This window comes from Staurois parvus, unplaced genomic scaffold (genome assembly GCF_062004578.1).
Source record: "Staurois parvus isolate SC_StPar_1 unplaced genomic scaffold, SC_StPar_1.0 ptg001242l, whole genome shotgun sequence".
NCBI classification, from domain to species: Eukaryota; Metazoa; Chordata; class Amphibia; order Anura; family Ranidae; genus Staurois; species Staurois parvus.
This window is the reverse complement of record NW_028319038.1, coordinates 186,270-203,986: the sequence shown is the minus strand read 5'-3', so window position 1 is coordinate 203,986 and position 17,717 is coordinate 186,270. Positions and strand designations below refer to the sequence as shown.

At 41.3% G+C, this 17,717-nt stretch overlaps 1 protein-coding gene across 1 annotated transcript; it reads left to right on the top strand.

Annotated features, from left to right (window-relative positions):
- The first annotated feature begins 3,070 nt into the window (after nt 1–3,070).
- Nucleotides 3,071–17,452, top strand: LOC149437933 (chymotrypsin-C-like). Its single transcript, XM_089660427.1, has 8 exons — nt 3,071–3,672; nt 5,390–5,478; nt 8,088–8,188; nt 9,862–9,987; nt 12,162–12,298; nt 14,188–14,333; nt 14,905–15,057; nt 17,332–17,452. The coding sequence occupies exons 1-8, from the start codon at nt 3,633–3,635 to the stop codon at nt 17,347–17,349; spliced, it is 810 nt and encodes a 269-aa protein (XP_089516553.1). The 5' UTR covers nt 3,071–3,632; the 3' UTR covers nt 17,350–17,452.
- The last annotated feature ends 265 nt before the right edge of the window (nt 17,453–17,717 follow it).

Sequence of the window (17,717 nt, the reverse complement as noted above, 5' to 3'; positions counted from 1 at the left end):
TATTATTATTATATTATTATTCAGGATTTTTATTATTATTATACAGGATTTATATTATTATTATTATTATTATTATTATATTATTCAGGATTTATATATTATTATTATACAGGATTTATATATTATTATTATACAGGATTTATATTATTATTATTATTATTATACAGGATTTATATTATTATTATTATACAGGATTTATATTATTATTATTATACAGGATTTATATATTATTATTATTACACAGGATTTATTTTATTATTATACAGGATATATATTATTATTATTATACAGGATTTATTTTATTATTATTATACAGGATTTATATTATTATTATATTATTATTATACAGGATTTATGTTATTATTATTATTATACAGGATTTATATTATTGTTATATTATTATTATTTTTATACAGGATTTATATTATTATTATTATACAGGATTTATATTATTATATTATTATACAGGATTTATATTATTATTATTGTTTTTATTATACAGGATTTATATTATTATTATTATTATACAGGATTTATATTATTATTTTTATACAGGATTTATATTATTATTATATTATTATTATACAGGATTTATATTATTATTATTATACAGGATTTATATTATTATTATTATTTTTATACAGGATTTATATTATTATTATTTTTATTATTATACAGGATTTATATTATTATTAATATTATATTATTATTATTATTATTCAGGATTTGTATTATTATTTTATTATTATTCAGGATTTTTATTATTATTATACAGGATTTATATTATTATTATTATATTATTATACAGGATTTATATTATTATTATTATTATTATATTATTATTCAGGATTTATATATTATTATTATACAGGATTTAAGGCGCCAACAGTTTGCTCAGCGCTTTACAATATAACGGGAGACAATACAGTTCAATACAAGAGGGATAGGAGGGCCCTGATCCTTGGAGCTTACAATCTAGGAAGGCTAGGTTCACACTTGCGCTCATGAATGGGCAGCTGTGCCTGCATTTCCCGCAAAAAAACAAATGTGCCTGCAACATTGCAAATCAAATGCAGCCGCGTTTGCACCGTGCGATTTATCTACCTTTCCCACTCCCACAAACACACTGTGGGTTGAGATGAAGGATAAGAATGAATGGCAACCCCACGTGTCTCCACAGAGCGGCGCAGTTTGGCTGCGGGTGTGGGAAAAGCTGCGATTCCCGCATCCACCCATTCACGTGTGAACCTAGCCATCTTGGACATTTATAAATGCATGCATTGATTTTAAATGGTACAAGTCACAGCCACATGGAAGAAAATTATATTTGAAATCTATTTTTAAAATATTCCTCCCAAATATATTGACATATATTTGAAATACTACAATTTTGGCCGTATTCAATATATTTCAATGAATATATATATATATATATATATACACAGTGGGGATCGAAGGTTTGGGCATCCCAGCTAAAAATTTGTATTAATGTGCATAAAGAAGCCAAGGAAAGATGGAAAAATCTCCAAAAGGCATCAAATTACAGATTAGACATTCTTATAATATGTCAACAAAAGTTAGATTTTATTTCCATCATTTACACTTTCAAAATAACAGAAAACCAAAAAATGGCGTCTGCAAAAGTTTGGGCACCCTGCAGAATTTATAGCATGCACTGCCCCCTTTGCAAAGCTGAGACCTGCCAGTGTCATGGTTCTCAATCATCGTCTGGGAAGACCAGGTGATGTCAATCTCAAAGGTTTTAAATGCCCAGACTCATCTGACCTTGCCCCAACAATCAGCACCATGGGTTCTTCTAAGCAGTTGTCTAGAAAACTGAAACTGAAAATAGTTGACGCTCACAAAGCTGGAGAAGGCTATAAGAAGATAGCAAAGCGTTTTCAGATGTCAATATCCTCTGTTCGGAATGTAATTAAGAAATGGCAGTCATCAGGAACAGTGGAAGTTAAAGCAAGATCTGGAAGACCAAGAAAAATATCAGACAGAACAGCTCGCAGGATTGTGAGAAAAACAATTCAAAACCCACGTTTGACTGCACGATCCCTCCAGAAAGATCTGGCAGACACTGGAGTTGTGGTACACTATTCCACTATAAAGAGATACTTGTACAAATATGGTCTTCATGGAAGAGTCATCAGAAGAAAACCTCTTCTACGTCCTCACCACAAAAATCATCGTTTGAACTTTCCAAATGAACATATAGACAAGCCTGATGCATTTTGGAAACAAGTTCTGTGGACCGATGAGGTTAAAATTGAACTTTTTGGCCGGAATGAGCAAAGGTACGTTTGGAGAAGAAGGGGCACAGAATTGAATGAAAAGAACCTCTGTCCAACTGTGAAGCATGGGGTTGGATCAATCATGCTTTGGGGTTGTGTTGCAGCCAGTGGCACAGGGAACATCTCACGAGTAGAAGGAAAAATGGATTCAATAAAATTTCAGCAAATTTTGGATGGTAACTTGATGCCATCTGTGAAAAAGCTGAAGTTAAAGAGAGGATGGCTTCTACAAATGGATAATGATCCTAAACACACCTCGAAATCCACGGGGGATTACATCAAGAGGTGTAAACTGAAGGTTTTGCCATGGCCTTCACAATCTCCTGACCTCAACATCACTGAAAATCTATGGATAGACCTTAAAAGAGCAGTGCGTGACAGACAGCCCAGAAATCTCAAAGAACTGGAAGACTTTTGTAAGGAAGAATGGGCAAAGATACCTCAAACAAGAATTGAAAGACTCTTGGCTGGCTACAAAAAGCGTTTACAAGCTGTGATACTTGCCAAAGGGGGCAGTACAAGATATTAACTCTGCAGGGGGCCCAAACTTTTGCAGACGCCATTTTTTTGTTTTCTGTTATTTTGAAAGTGTAAATGATGGAAATAAAATCTAACTTTTGTTGACATATTATAAGAATGTCTAATCTGTAATTTGATGCCTTTTGGAGATTTTGCCATCTTTCCTTGGCTTCTTTATGCACATTAATACAAATTTTTAGCTGGGGTGCCCAAACTTTCGATCCCCACTGTGTATATATATATATATACATATGATTTGAAAAGCAATAAAAAAAAATCCTATGAACACTAATATGTGGATCACTTAGTTTTGCAGAGCCGGCTGATAGGTTACAGAGTAAGAACTAACCGCGGGACAGGATGAGAGGGAGATGTTTGGACTTGGATATTATGATGTAGCGCTTCAATTTTAAATTCACGCGCTCCCTTCCTCACTCCATACAAACTAAAAAAAAGTTTTAGTTGGAACTTCAAGTTACGACTCTCCATAAAAACAAATTTTAACCACCAGCACCAACTCTGCAGATGCCCTTGGTGTAAATAAGGCCCTCTGGTTCAGGTGTAACTCAGATGTCGATGGGGGTCTTGGCCCTTGTGAATATCTCAGAATTCATGCATCTGCTTTAACCTATTAGCTCTATAATCTTATCTTTGCAATGAATAATCACCACTAGCCTGTATCCTGGCCAGAAATCTGGACTGTTCCTATGGTTGCCAGTATCGTACCCGTGGTAGGTGGCCAAAATAAATTCAGCTAGTTTGTGTATATAAAGTGTTAGGCATGACTGAGTTATTCTACACGTCGCAGTCACAATGTTCAGGTTCGTGGTGCTCGCAATCTGCCTTGGCTACGGTAAGATAAAGACTTGTCTTTATGCTTTTTTTGGGAACTAGTTTATATAACACTTCCCTGCCAGTTACTATTAAAATATGACACATTCGAAGTTGAATGCTAGGGAATGGGTTTAGCCAGGCAGAGCCTGTAAATTTTGACTGTAGGATTACCATTGTCTTGATAGTGGGATTACCAGTTGGCTAAATCGTGACGGTGGCATTACCAATTAGCTAAATCTTGATGGTGGGATTACCAATTGGCTAAATCTTGATGGTAGGATTACCAATGGGCTAAATCTTGATGGTGGGATTTCCAACTGGCTAAATCTTGATGGTGGGATTACCAATTGGCTAAATCTTGATGATGGGATTACCAATTGGCTAAATCTTGATGGTAGGATTACCAATGGGCTAAATCTTGCTGGTTGGATTACCAATTAGCTAAATCTTGATGGTGGGATTTCCAACTGGCTAAATCTTAATGGTGGGATTACCAATGGGCTAAATCTTAATGGTGGGATTACCAATTGGCTAAATCTTGATGGTGGGATTACCAATTAGCTAAATCTTGATGGTGGGATTACCAATTGGCTAAATCTTGAGGGTGGGATTACCAATTGGCTAAATCTTAATGGGGGGATTACCAATTGGCTAAATCTTGATGGTGGGATTACCAATTAGCTAAATCTTGAGGGTGGGATTACCAATTGGCTAAATCTTAATGGGGGGATTACCAATTGGCTAAATCTTGATGTTGGGATTACCAATGGGCTAAATCTTAATGGTGGGATTACCAATTAGCTAAATCTTGATGTTGGGATTACCAATGGGCTAAATCTTGATGGTGGGATTACCAATTAGCTAAATCTTGATGGTGGGATTACCAATTGGCTAAATCTTGATGGTGGGATTACCAATTGGCTAAATCTTGATGGTGGGTTTACCAATTGGCTAAATCTTGATGATGGGATTACCAATTGGCTAAATTTTGACGGTGGGATTTTCAATTGGGGAAACCTTGATGGTGAGATTACCAGTTGGCTAAATCTTGATAGTAGGATTATCAATTGACTAAGTCTTGATGGTGAGTTTACCAGCTGGCTATATCTTGATGGTGGGACCAGGGGGGTATTTACCACAAGGCAAACAAGGCATTTGCCTAGGGTGGCATTCTTCAGGGGGGAAGCAGCATCTTTCACGGGGGGCAATGGCATTGGCGAGATTTAGCTCAGTTGAAAAAAAAGGTTGCCCACCACTGTACTAGACTAATAAAGCAGGACCAAACTGCATCTGAACACCACAAACTGAAAATCTTATTGAATACATTCTTTAAAATTCTAAGCAACCTCCCCCATCCATCCATGTCTCCATGCTTTATTTTGCTGAGAAATCACTTTGAAAAACAACCCCTTAGCATTTCAAAGCTGTGGCCATCTTGAGTAAAGGCAAATTATTCACGCAGCATTTGCTTCATGGAATCCATCTACCCTTAGTTCACGGTGTGTTTAACTGAGAGCCCCTCCTCCCAAGAAGACCCCTTGGGATGTACATCATGACATCTTTTTGGCCTAAGCAAGAGACCAGGAAGCAACTGAAGAAATGTAAAAAAAAAAAAAAATTAATCCCAGTAAGAATAATTTACCTACCTATCTATTTACTAATGCTAGCTGCATAAGGATTTCTAAAAAAAAAAAAGGAATTAAGGAAATGGTAAATGATGTTTTGTTTCTTTGTAGCCTACGGCTGTGGACAGCCAGCTGTACCACCCAGCGTCACCAGGGTAGTTAATGGCGAAGATGCAAGACCACACAGTTGGCCATGGCAGGTACGCTCAGTGAACTACATTTCAACAAGCTACAAATTCACTTCCAGTTCCAGCTAAATTCTGTCTGGAAATATATCCTCCTTTTAATTCTTTGTGGACCTCCTTAGTGCTTTGTGAAGGGCTGTTGAAGCTAGGAAGTTGTGTTACAGAGAAAAGGGAGGAGCTTAGACGTGAACATTTTACAGATGCCTAGAAAGAGATGAAATGCAGAAATTTCAGAAACACATTTCAACTTTAATTGGACAAATTGTCCCAGTAATTTTAAGTATTTAGAAAAATGATTTTGTGCAAGTCAGTTAAAGTGGAATTATATTAAAATTCTAAATAAGCTTCAATCTGCTCCCTCTCCCATTCTAAGCCTATTCTATCTACCTGTAAAAGAAAAGAGGTCTATTCTGAGAGTGGTCCGGTCACATGATCAGGTTCCAGCACCCTCTTCAGTGTAGAGGAGAGACCGCGACATCGGCTGCAGAGCCTGGGCAATGATATCATCCATAGACTTACTGTTGTCGGTTGGTCATGTGCCCAGACCGTAGCACCTTCAGAATAGGTAGGTATAGATATCTTTTCTTTTACAGGGTAGATAGAATATTCTGAGAATGGGGATGGGAGTAGATTTCGCCTTATTTAGAATTTGATTACCAATTGGCTAAATCATGATGGTGGGATTACCAATTGGCTACATTTTGATGGTGGGATTACCAATTGGCTAAACCTTGATGGTGGGATTACCAATTGGCTAAACCTTGATGGTGGGATTACCAATTGGCTAAACCTTGATGTTGGGATTACCAATTGGCTAAATCTTGATGGTGGGATTACCAATTGGCTAAATCTTGATGGTGGGATTACCAATTGGCTAAATCTTGATGATGGGATTACCAACTGGCTAAATTTTGAAGGTGGGATTTTCAACTGGGGAAACCTTGATAGCGGGATTATCAATTGGCTAAATCTTGACAGTAGGATTATCAATTTACTAAGTATTGATGGTGGGTTTTACCAATTTCATGCAGCATTTGCTTCCTGGAATCCATGTGCCCTTAGTTCGAGGTTTGCTTACCTGAGAAAGCCCCTCCTCCCAAGAAGACGCCTTGGGATGTACAGTATGACATCTTTGTGGCCTAGGCAAGAGACCAGGAAGCAACTGAAGAAATTAAAAAAGAAAAGTTAAACCCAGTAAAAATAATTTCGCCTTATTTAGAATTTGACTGGGAATTCTACTTTAAGACTGACAAACGCAGAGAGCTGATTGGTTACTGCACTTTGAGTTTCAAGGTATGCATACACAAATAAGTAATTACGGGTGGTCCCCTCAAATTAATGTGTGTATGTAAATGTCGGATATTAATCAATGGATAAATGATTGGACATGTTGGAACATTTTTTTGTTCGTAGCCATGTGTGCGCAATGTATGGAGATGTCTACCAAAAACTGTACAGTGAAATAATGATGTGTAGGGAGATTAGGAAATGATTACAAGAAACTTAAATATCTTATTATTAATGTGTGTCAATGATGATAACAGCTAACTGCTCTCTAGTGCCTCAGCTTATTTTCTTCAAAAAATGGTATTGTGAACATTTGATCAGTGCAGATACTAATCAGTTTGTGTGTATACCTTTACTTTTTACATATTCCTGTAGTATAACCAGACACATTCAGCAAGTTCACCAATATGACTTTCTACTGTTCTCCTGATATCCTTTAGGGGCTGTAATGGGGTCAAAAGTCACCCCAAGGATTGAATAATCTTAATTCCCTATTGTTAATGTGTGCCACTGATTGCTTCAAAAACAGTGCCATGAATGTTTTGTCATTGTGTATGCCTTATAGGATATGTATATTTTTTAAATATTCCTATAGTATAACCAGGCACATCAAGCAAGTTTGCCAATATGACTTTCTACTGTCCCCGATGTCCTTTAAGGGGCTGTAAAGGGGGCAAAAGTCACCCCAAGGATTGCAAAATCTTAATTCCGTATTGTTAATAGTAATTGTCACCCCAAATTCCAATTTTCTTCTGGTGTGCCACAAAGCTGTCTGCAAACAAAGTGCTTTCTGCATGCACAGTTCTACTTCATACAAATCACACACTCAGTTTTGGCTGTGTGTATACATTAAATCATTTGTAAACATTTTAAATATTCCTATAATATAACCAGGCACATCAAGCGAGTTTTCCAAAAACCTTTGACTTTCTGGTGTTCCCCTGATGTCCTTTAAGGGGCTGTAATGGGGTCAAAAGTCACCCCAAGTTTCAGTTTTCTTCTTTTGTGTCACAAAGCTGTCTGCATGAACAGTTCTACCAAAGAAAACATCTATGGCATTAGTTGCTCTACAAGCTAATTCACAATTTGCCTTCATGTATCAGCACTCAAAGGACCATGTTCTGGTTCAGCAAAGGCCATGAGATTCTGTAAAAAAAAACAGTTTGATATGCACTGCAATGAAAAATATTTATCTAGGAGTCCCCTCTCTCCTTTTGGAGAGCATTATTGACCCACATTTCTAGAACCTAAAAACAAGTCACTTTTGCATAGCAGTACCAGGCTGACATGTAGGTTGCTGCACAATAATGAATTCAATCTTCTTTATCTCCTTTTAGATCTCCCTTCAGTACCAGGGATCCAGCGGAGCATGGGGACACACCTGTGGTGGCACCTTGATCTCTGAAAACTGGGTCCTGACCGCTGCCCACTGTATCAGGTGACTTTCAGATACTGAAATTAAAATATTCCCAAAAACTCATGAGCCTTTTGCATTTTTTGGTCACATGTGACACATTTCTTGTAACTGCTTTGCTTTGTTAGCAATACAAAAGTTCGAAATGTTCAAAAAGATCATTAATATAGAACTGCTATGAAAGTACATTTGATGTTGTTATAAAATTGCTTCTTCACTTCCTTGCATCAATGGCAACTTGGGGACCTGTGCACTGGTTGGCTCACTGCTTTTGGAATAAACAAAAATCCGGGCAGCTGCACTCCAAATAAAGTCCACCTTTGTTGTTTAAAAAGAAATAGGATACAGCAACCGAGCACTGCGGGAAATGAGAAGAAATCAATGCGTTTCGCACTGCTGTAATGCTCTACTGACTAAGCACTTCCCGTCCGGCTTCTGTATATAAACGATAACTGTATAAAAAGATGACTGAATACATTTTGGCCAAGATTTATGAAGAAATATTATTTATTTGCAAAATTTTATAAGAAAAACACTTTTTAAAAAAATGTTTGGACTTTTTCATTTATATAGCAAAAAAAAAAAAAAAATCCCAGCGGTGAATAAATACCACCAAAATAAAGTTTTATCCGTCTCAAAAAAATGCTAAAAAAATTCACATGGGTACAGTGTTGAATAACCGTGCAATCGTCATTCAAAGTGTGATAGGGCTGAAAGCTGAAAATTGGCCTGGGGGGGAAGGGGGTAAAAGTGTCCGGACTGGAAGGGGGTGAAAGTGTCCGGACTGGAAGGGGGGGAAAGTGTCCGGACTGGAAGGGGGGAAAGTGTCTGGACTGGAAGGGGGGGAAAGTGTCTGGACTGGAAGGGGGGAAAGTGTCCGGACTGGAAGGGGGGGAAAGTGTCCGGACTGGAAGGGGGGGAAAGTGTCCGGACTGGAAGGGGGGGAAAGTGTCCGGACTGGAAGGGGGGTGAAAGTGTCCGGACTGGAAGGGGGGTGAAAGTGTCCGGACTGGAAGGGGGGTGAAAGTGTCCGGACTGGAAGGGGGGTGAAAGTGTCCGGACTGGAAGGGGGTGAAAGTGTCCGGACTGGAAGGGGGGGAAAGTGTCCGGATTGGAAGGGGGGTGAAAGTGTCCGGACTGGAAGGGGGGGAAAGTGTCCGGACTGGAAGGGGGGGAAAGTGTCCGGACTGGAAGGGGGGTGAAAGTGTCCGGACTGGAAGGGGGGTGAAAGTGTCCGGACTGGAAGTGGTTAAGCTCTAGAGCAGCATGAAACGCATTGACTTTTTCTCATTCTCCGCATTGCTCGATTGCTGTATCATGTTGCTTTTTATACAATAAATATGGACTTTATTTGGAGTGCAGCCAACCAGAGTTTTGTTTATACACCGTGTTCAGCGTGAAGAGCTAGGCTTGCACCCAGGCGGGAGGTGTGTGGCATCATGGTAGCAGGCCAACCTGGAGCAGCGTTACATTGTTTACGGCATAACTGGCAAAGTGCAGCTGTTGGCACACTCAAATGCCAATGCATGCAGGTAATTCGGGAACGTGTCCTCATTGTATCATGCCCACACCTCAGCTAAGAACACTGTGGACAGGAAATAAAAGATTAAACATCGGGGGAGGTCCTAGGTTGGGTGACAACGGTGCAAAGATTTCCCTCCGAAGCACTCATCCAATTTCACTTGTGTTTTGTCCAGCTCCTCAAGAACATACAGAGTTTTTATGGGCAAACACAGCCTGCAGATTGCGGAAGAAGAAGGATCTGTTGCCATTTCCCCTGAGAAGATCATTGTCCATGAAAAATGGAATTCTTTATTCATCCTGTGAGTATGACATGACTTCAGAATGTACAATGTGTGATGGATTGTATTTATGTATTTCTCCTCTGGTGTTAAGGTAAGGCTAGATGTTGATGGTCCTGATCTTCAGTCCCAGCTAGTCCCGTAACCCTGAACATCAACCATCACTGTAGTCCTAATACTAACATTCCATGTAACCCCAACACTAACCCTCCTTGTAAACCCAACACTAACCCTCCTTGTAAACCCAACACTAACCCTCCTTGTAAACCCAACACTAACCCTCCCTGTAACCCCAAAACTAACCCTCCCTGTAATTCCAACACTAACCCTCCCTGTAACCCCAACACTAACCCTCCCTGTAACCCCAACACTAACCCTCTTTGTAACCCCGACACTAACCCTCCCTGTAACCCCAACAATAACACTCCCTGTAACCCCAACACTAACCCTCCTTGTAACCCCAACACTAACCCTCCTTGTAACCCCAACACTAACCCTCTTTGTAACCCCAACACTAACCCTCTTTGTAACCCCAATACTAACCCTCCTTGTAACCCCAACACTAACCCTCCTTGTAAACCCAACACTAACCCTCCTTGTAAACCCAACACTAACCCTCCCTGTAACCCCAAAACTAACCCTCCCTGTAATTCCAACACTAACCCTCCCTGTAACCCCAACACTAACCCTCCCTGTAACCCCAACACTAACCCTCTTTGTAACCCCGACACTAACCCTCCCTGTAACCCCAACAATAACACTCCCTGTAACCCCAACACTAACCCTCCCTGTACCCCAACACTAACCCTCTTTGTAACCCCAACACTAACCCTCTTTGTAACCCCAACACTAACCCTCCTTGTAACCCCAACACTAACCCTCCCTGTAACCCCAACACTAACCCTGCCTGTAACCCCAACACTAACCCTCCCTGTACCCCAGCACTAACCCTCTTTGTAACCCCAACACTAACCCTCTTTGTAACCCCAATACTAACCCTCCTTGTAACCCCAACACTTACCCTCCCTGTAACCCTAACACTAACCCTCCCTGTAACCCCAACACTAACCCTCCCTGTAACCCCAACACTAACCCTCCCTGTAACCCCAAAACCAACCCTCCCTGTAACCCCAAAACCAACCCTCTTTGTAACCCCAACACTAACCCTTCCCTGTAACCCCAACACTAACCCTTCCCTGTAACCCCAACACTAACTCTTCCCTGTAACCCCAACACTAACCCTCTTTGCAACCCCAACACTAACCCTTCCTGTAATCCCAACACTTACCCTCCCTGTAACCCCAACACTAACCCTTGTTATAACCCCAACACTAACCCTCCTTATATCCCCAACACTAACCCTCCCTATATCCCGAACACTAACCCTCCCTATATCCCGAACACTAACCCTCCCTATATCCCGAACACTAACCCTCCTTATAACCTCAACTCTAACCCTCCTTACAACCCCAAAACTCTAACTCTCCCTTTATCTCTAACACTAGCCCTCCTCGTAACCCTAACACTAAATTCTTTCTGTATCCCTAATGGTTCATTCAAATGTGAGCTTCGGGAGGGTGGTGGTAAAACTCCACTCTTTTACAGCTCCCCAAATGCTACCCCCTTTAACTGCAGAGGCACTGTGGGGGTGTACACAAGCCACAGCAAGAATTATACGCCCTGTAGCTTTTGGCTGCCATAGCTTCCATTGAAAGCGACCCATTCAAGTGAATGGGGCCATTCTGCAAGTGCCCCAATGTACTCGGCTGAGACTCACTAGTGCTGATATCAAAGCGCTAAAGCAAGCAGTGAGGAGGCAATACAACACCTCACCATCTGTCCAATCCTCTCTTTTAGTGATCTGAGCGCAAATCACTACAGAGAGCACTAGCCTAACACTAATCCTTCCCTCAAGCCTAACACTAAATTCTCTCTGTAACCCTAACACCGATGTTCCCTGCAACACTAACCCTCCCTATAAAACTGTCCCCTGGTCACCCAGGTTTTCTTCTCAGTTCTCCCAAGCTGTGTTCCTGTGTTCTGAACATTACTGGAAAGCAAAATATCATCTGAAAAGTCGTGCTGACTGATATCAGTGATTTCCAGTACTGCACGGGTTTGTGGCTTTTATTGGGTCCCATTTACTGTTTTAACCCCACAATAGCCATGTAACTGATGTATTTGTGTTCTTTCAGCAACGACATCGCCCTGATCAAGCTGTCCCAACCCGCACCACTCAGCAACAGCATTCAGCCCGCCTGTCTGCCCTCTACTGGTGCCCTCTTGGCCCATGATTCAAGCAGTTTTGTGACTGGATGGGGTCGTCTGTACAGTAAGTGATATCTTTACCTTTAAAGGAGAATTAGAATTTATACTGATGGTTCTGATATTTAAAGTGACCCCGTCAGCCATTAAAAGTCCTTCCTAAGAAAAGGAAGCACAAAGCGCCTGTGGCTAACCTTGTTCATACATGTCTACAGGCACAGACTATCTATCTTTTAGTTTTGGATGAAGTGTGGAAGTGTTCGAATCTCCGTAGGGTTTTTGTTATTGCTGTTGCCTCTCTGGGGAGATTCCCCCTCTCTGTAGCTTGGTATCCTTTTCTCTGATACAGAAAGTGATAGGAAATTTCACTGGAGCTGGAATTGAGGGGAAATCTTTGACTGAGGACACCCGTTCCAGTGATAACTGTCTAGGAGAGGATTTCCCTTCACTTTGGAGAAGGTTCCTCTCACTTCCTGTTGTGGCTACAGAACAGGAATGAAGGTAAATCTCCCCAAAGGAACACTCACAGGAAATGCCTTCCTCAATTATAAACTGAAAAAGGTTTAGACTTTAGAGCTTCTTTTCCTATGAAATCCTGTCTGTATGTTACTTAAACTAACGGTTCAACTGTCCCAACTTCATATGGCCCATCCATGACCCCAAACCAGTCAGTTCCTTCCTTCCTTCTTCTTCTTTTACTTTTTCCTTCCTTCCTCTACTTTTCCTTTTTTTCTTTCCTTCCTTCCCTTTTTCTTTTCTTCCTTTCCTCCCTTTCCTTCCTTCCCTCCATTCTTTCTTTTCCTTTCTTCCATTTCCCCTTCTTTCCTTCATTCCTACATTTTCTTTCCTGTTTTCTTATTCTTTCCTTTCTTCTTTTCATTCCTTTCATTCTTTTCATACACTTCCTTTCCCTTCCTTTTTTCATTCCTTCCTCTGCTATTACTTTTTCCTTCCTTCCTTCCTCTTCTTTTTATTTTTTCCTTCCTTCCCTTTCTTTCATTTCTTTCCTTTTTTCCCTCCATTCTTTGTTTTCCTTTCTTCCATTTCCCCTTCCTACCTTTTCTTTCCTGCTTTTCTTACATTTCCTTTTGTATTCTTTCCTTTCACTTCTTTTCATTTCTTTCCATCTTTTCATACACTTCCTTCCTGTTTTCCTTCCTTCCTCTTCTTTTCCTTTTTTCCTTCCTTCCTCTTCTTTTCCTTTTTTTCCTTCCTTCCTCTTCTTTTCATTTTTTTCCTTCCATCCCTTTTCCTTTTTTCCTTCCTTCTTTCCCTTTTATTTCATTTCTTTCATTCTTTCTCTCCATTCTTTCTTTTCCTTTCTTCCATTTCCCCTTCCTTCCTACCTTTTCTTTCCTGCTTTTCTTACATTTCCTTTTGTATTCTTTCCTTTCACTTCTTTTCATTTCTTTCCTGCTTTTCATACACTTCCTTTGTTCCTTCCTTCCTTCCTCTATTTTTTTTTTCTTCTCCCATTTCCTTTTTCCTTTTTTTCTTCCCTCCTTACATTTCATCTCTATCATTTTCTTCCTTCCCTCCATCTCCTTTCTAATTCTTCCTTCCTTTCTTACAATTTCATTCCTTCTTTCCATTTCGCTTTTATCCTTTTCTTCCTTCCCTCCCTCCATGTCCTTTCTATTCTTTCCTTCCTCTTCTTTTTCTTCACTCCCTCCCTCTTTACAGTTCCAATAATTCCCTGTTTCAGAAAAATGTACTGCTTCACCATTGAACTGCAGAACTTCATCTCTTCCTCACTTTAAAAAAAAAATTGAATTTAGTTTGGCTTTAAATGTGACCATCCACGGAAACGGCTTGGTTGGCCTTTCATCTCCCCCTTCCCCCCCATAGTCAGTAGCTCCTCTTGTACTGGATTTTGGTAGATCTTACAGCTGTCAGTAGCACCCCCTCCCCACCCCCATTCGCCGGTCCCTTGTCATTGTGTGCTTTATGTTTCAGCTGGCGGACCCATCGCTGACAACCTCCAGCAGGCTCTCCTCCCAGTGGTGGACCATACTACCTGCTCCAAGTCTGACTGGTGGGGCTGGCAGGTCAAGGACACCATGGTCTGCGCTGGTGGTGACGGCATTGTCTCTGCATGCAACGTAAGTCGCAGTTCTCCTTCATATAGGTCACCAAATGTTAGATTCATACTATTTCTGAAAGATGATGGCGAGCCAATAGAAAATACCTAATAAAATGGACTTTTAAGGTGCCCAAGGATTACAGACGAATAGTTAATAATATATACAATTTAAGCACAATAAAATTATATGTGATTTTAGCTACTAGTAATCCATGGACACCTTAAAAGTCCATTTTACTGAGTATTTTCCTTTTTGTAAAATTTGAGATTCAGGCATAGGAGATGTGCACCCCCAAGAGGGGAAGAAGTTGGTTCATCCTACCTCATTGGTCATGCAATTTCCATTGGATGGGAGTTTCAGCCTTCTGAACTTTGATCCTCTGTTCCAGCAGAGATCACATGATCGAATGCCTAGGCTTTCCTGATTACATGAGCAGAACTGGAGCAAACCCAGAGCAGCATCTTCTCCAGCAGAAATACTATTTTAGCCCTTCTTTCATTTTTTTAATAAATGAGATGTCTTTGTAGATCCCTGGTGTACAGCTGTCGCTTTTAAATCGCCGTATTGATGGTTGCATTGTGCTCTGCAGGGTGATTCCGGCGGTCCCCTGAACGTTCAGTCCACCGATGGATCCTGGGAAGTGCACGGCGTTGTCAGCTTCGGTTCCGGCCTCAGCTGCAACTACGAGAAGAAGCCAACCGTCTTCACCAGAGTCTCCGCCTACATCGACTGGATCAACGATGTAAGTCCGACTGACAACAGTCAGCTACTGGTACAAATGATTGCCTACCTGTGCTGCTGCTTCTTCTTCCACTGCTTGCATAAACAAAAGGGAAAGAATGTATTATTCAGTGAAAAGCTGCATTCATTTGTGTCTTTTATATGTGCCAAGAGTAAAACTCACCCTTTCAAGTCATTGGGGCCTCACCATAACCAAGCATTCGGCTTGCTGTTTGCAGGGCATTAGCCTCATTGCAAACTGCTATTCAGCAAAAAGAAAGCATTCGGGTAGCTGCAGGATCGCCTCCTGAAATCCTGATGGTGGCTCTGAAAAGCAATCAACCTTGGACCGCTTTTCAGATCTTTGGCTTGTGTGAACTTAGCCATACAGAGGCATCAACATGATATTTTAGTTTAGGGCACTGGTCTCCAAACTGTGGCCCGGGGGCCAGATGCAGCCCTCTGCTTGCTTTTATCTGGCAACAGCGTGGCATAATTTCTCCCACTGACATCGACAATGGGCCACTATTACTCCTATTGATAATAATGATGGGGCACTATTCCTCCCACTGACACCAATGATGGGGCACTATTCCTCCCACTGATACCAATGATGGGGCACTATTACTCCTATTGATAATAATGATGGGGCACTATTCCTCCCACTGACACCAATGATGGGGCACTATTCCTCCCACTGACACCAATGATGGGGCACTATTCCTCCCACTGATACCAATGATGGGGCACTATTCCTCCCACTGATACCTATGATGGGGCACTATTCCTCCCACTGACACCAATGATGAGGCATTATTCCTCCCACTGACACCAATGATGGGGCACTATTCCTCCCACTGATACCAATGATGGGGCACTATTCCTCCCACTGATACCTATGATGGGGCACTATTCCTCCCACTGACACCAATGATGGGGCACTATTCCTCCCACTGACACCAATGATGGGGCACTATTCCTCCCACTAATACCAATGATGGGGCACTATTCCTCCCACTGACACCAATGATGGGACACTATTCCTCCCACTAACACCAATGAAAGGACACTATTCCTCCACTGACACCAATGATGGAGCACTATTTCTCCCACTGATACCAATGATGGGACACTATTCCTCCCACTGATACCAATGATGGGACACTATTCCTCCCACTGACACCAATGATGGGGCACTATTCCTCCCACTGACACCAATGAAAGGGCACTATTCCTCCACTGACACCAATGATGGGGCACTATTCCTCCCACTGATACCAATGATGGGACACTATTCCTCCCACTGATACCAATGATGGGACACTATTCCTCCCACTGATACCAATGATGGGGCACTATTCCTCCCACTGACACCAATGATGGGACACTATTCCTCCCACTGACACCAATGAAAGGGCACTATTCCTCCACTGACACCAATGATGGGGCACCATTCCTCCCACTGACACCAATGATGGGGCACTATTCCTCCCACTGACACCAATGATGGGGCACTATTCCTCCCACTGATACCAATGATGGGGCACTATTCCTCACACTGTAACCAATGATGGGGCACTATTCCTCCCACTGACACCAATGATGGGGCACTATTCCTCCCATTGATACCAATGATGGGGCACTATTCCTCCCACTGACACCAATGATGGGGCACTATTCCTCCCATTGATACCAATGATGGGGCACTATTCCTCCCATTGATACCAATGATGGGGCACTATTCCTCCCACTGACACCAATGATGGGGCACTATTCCTCCCATTGATACCAATGATGGGGCACTGTTCCTCCCAATGATACCAGTGAAGAGGCACTATTCCTCCCCTTAATATCAATGATGAGGCACTATCCCCCCCCCCCCCCCCCCAATACCAATGATGGGGCATTATTTACTCCCACTGACGCCAGGACATTTTCTTCTCCCATTGGTCACAGTCCAGCCCCCCTAAATTTTGAAGGACAGTAAACCGGCTCCTTGTTTAGAAAGTTTGGAGACCCCTGGTTTAGGGCCACAGGAGTTCTTTTTGTCTTTCTTCTCATTTTACAACCCAATTCTAGAAAAAGGCATGCTGGAAATGCCATATCTCTTTGCGTTGTCGAAGAAGTAAACACAGGCAGCCAATTTTTTTTTGTACCAGCTTGGATCCTTATTACACGAATAGGGAAACAAGAGAGAGGGAGGAGCATTGGAACAGATGAAAAACATTGGATTACATACACTATATAGGTATAATATAATATGTTTCTGACATATTCCCTTTGTTTTTTTTTGCAGAAAATCAACAATAACTGAAAGACCTCTCCCATGGCAAGGCCGTAGGATTCTCCATCTGCTCTTTTACTATCTAGACAAGTCTTAGAATTTATGAACTAATAAAGATGAGTGAGCAAACAGATCCTCCTTGTCTCTGAATCATTTTCTCAGTTGATTTTGCTTCCATTGGTTGGTTTGTGGTAAAGGCTGAGTTTAGGCAGCCCTGTCCTGTAACGGTGCAGCAACCCAAAGCAGCCAATCAGATCTCATTTCACTGGCTTCAGATCTTAGATCAATTCTGATTGGCTGCTGTGGTTACTAGTATCTTGTGGTGCACATGCTGTGAGCGGCCGGGCTAAGACCAATCATAGCCATCACCTGAATACAATGTAAGCAAAACTGCCATG

Excerpts from the sequence above, each read along its gene's own strand:
- LOC149437933 (XM_089660427.1), top strand. The coding sequence starts at position 3,633 with ATGTTCAGGTTCGTGGTGCTCGCAATCTGCCTTGGCTACG. Across the intron at positions 8,189-9,861 it reads ACCGCTGCCCACTGTATCAG|CTCCTCAAGAACATACAGAG; the intron begins GTGACTTTCAGA and ends TGTTTTGTCCAG. Across the intron at positions 14,334-14,904 it reads GCATTGTCTCTGCATGCAAC|GGTGATTCCGGCGGTCCCCT; the intron begins GTAAGTCGCAGT and ends TGTGCTCTGCAG.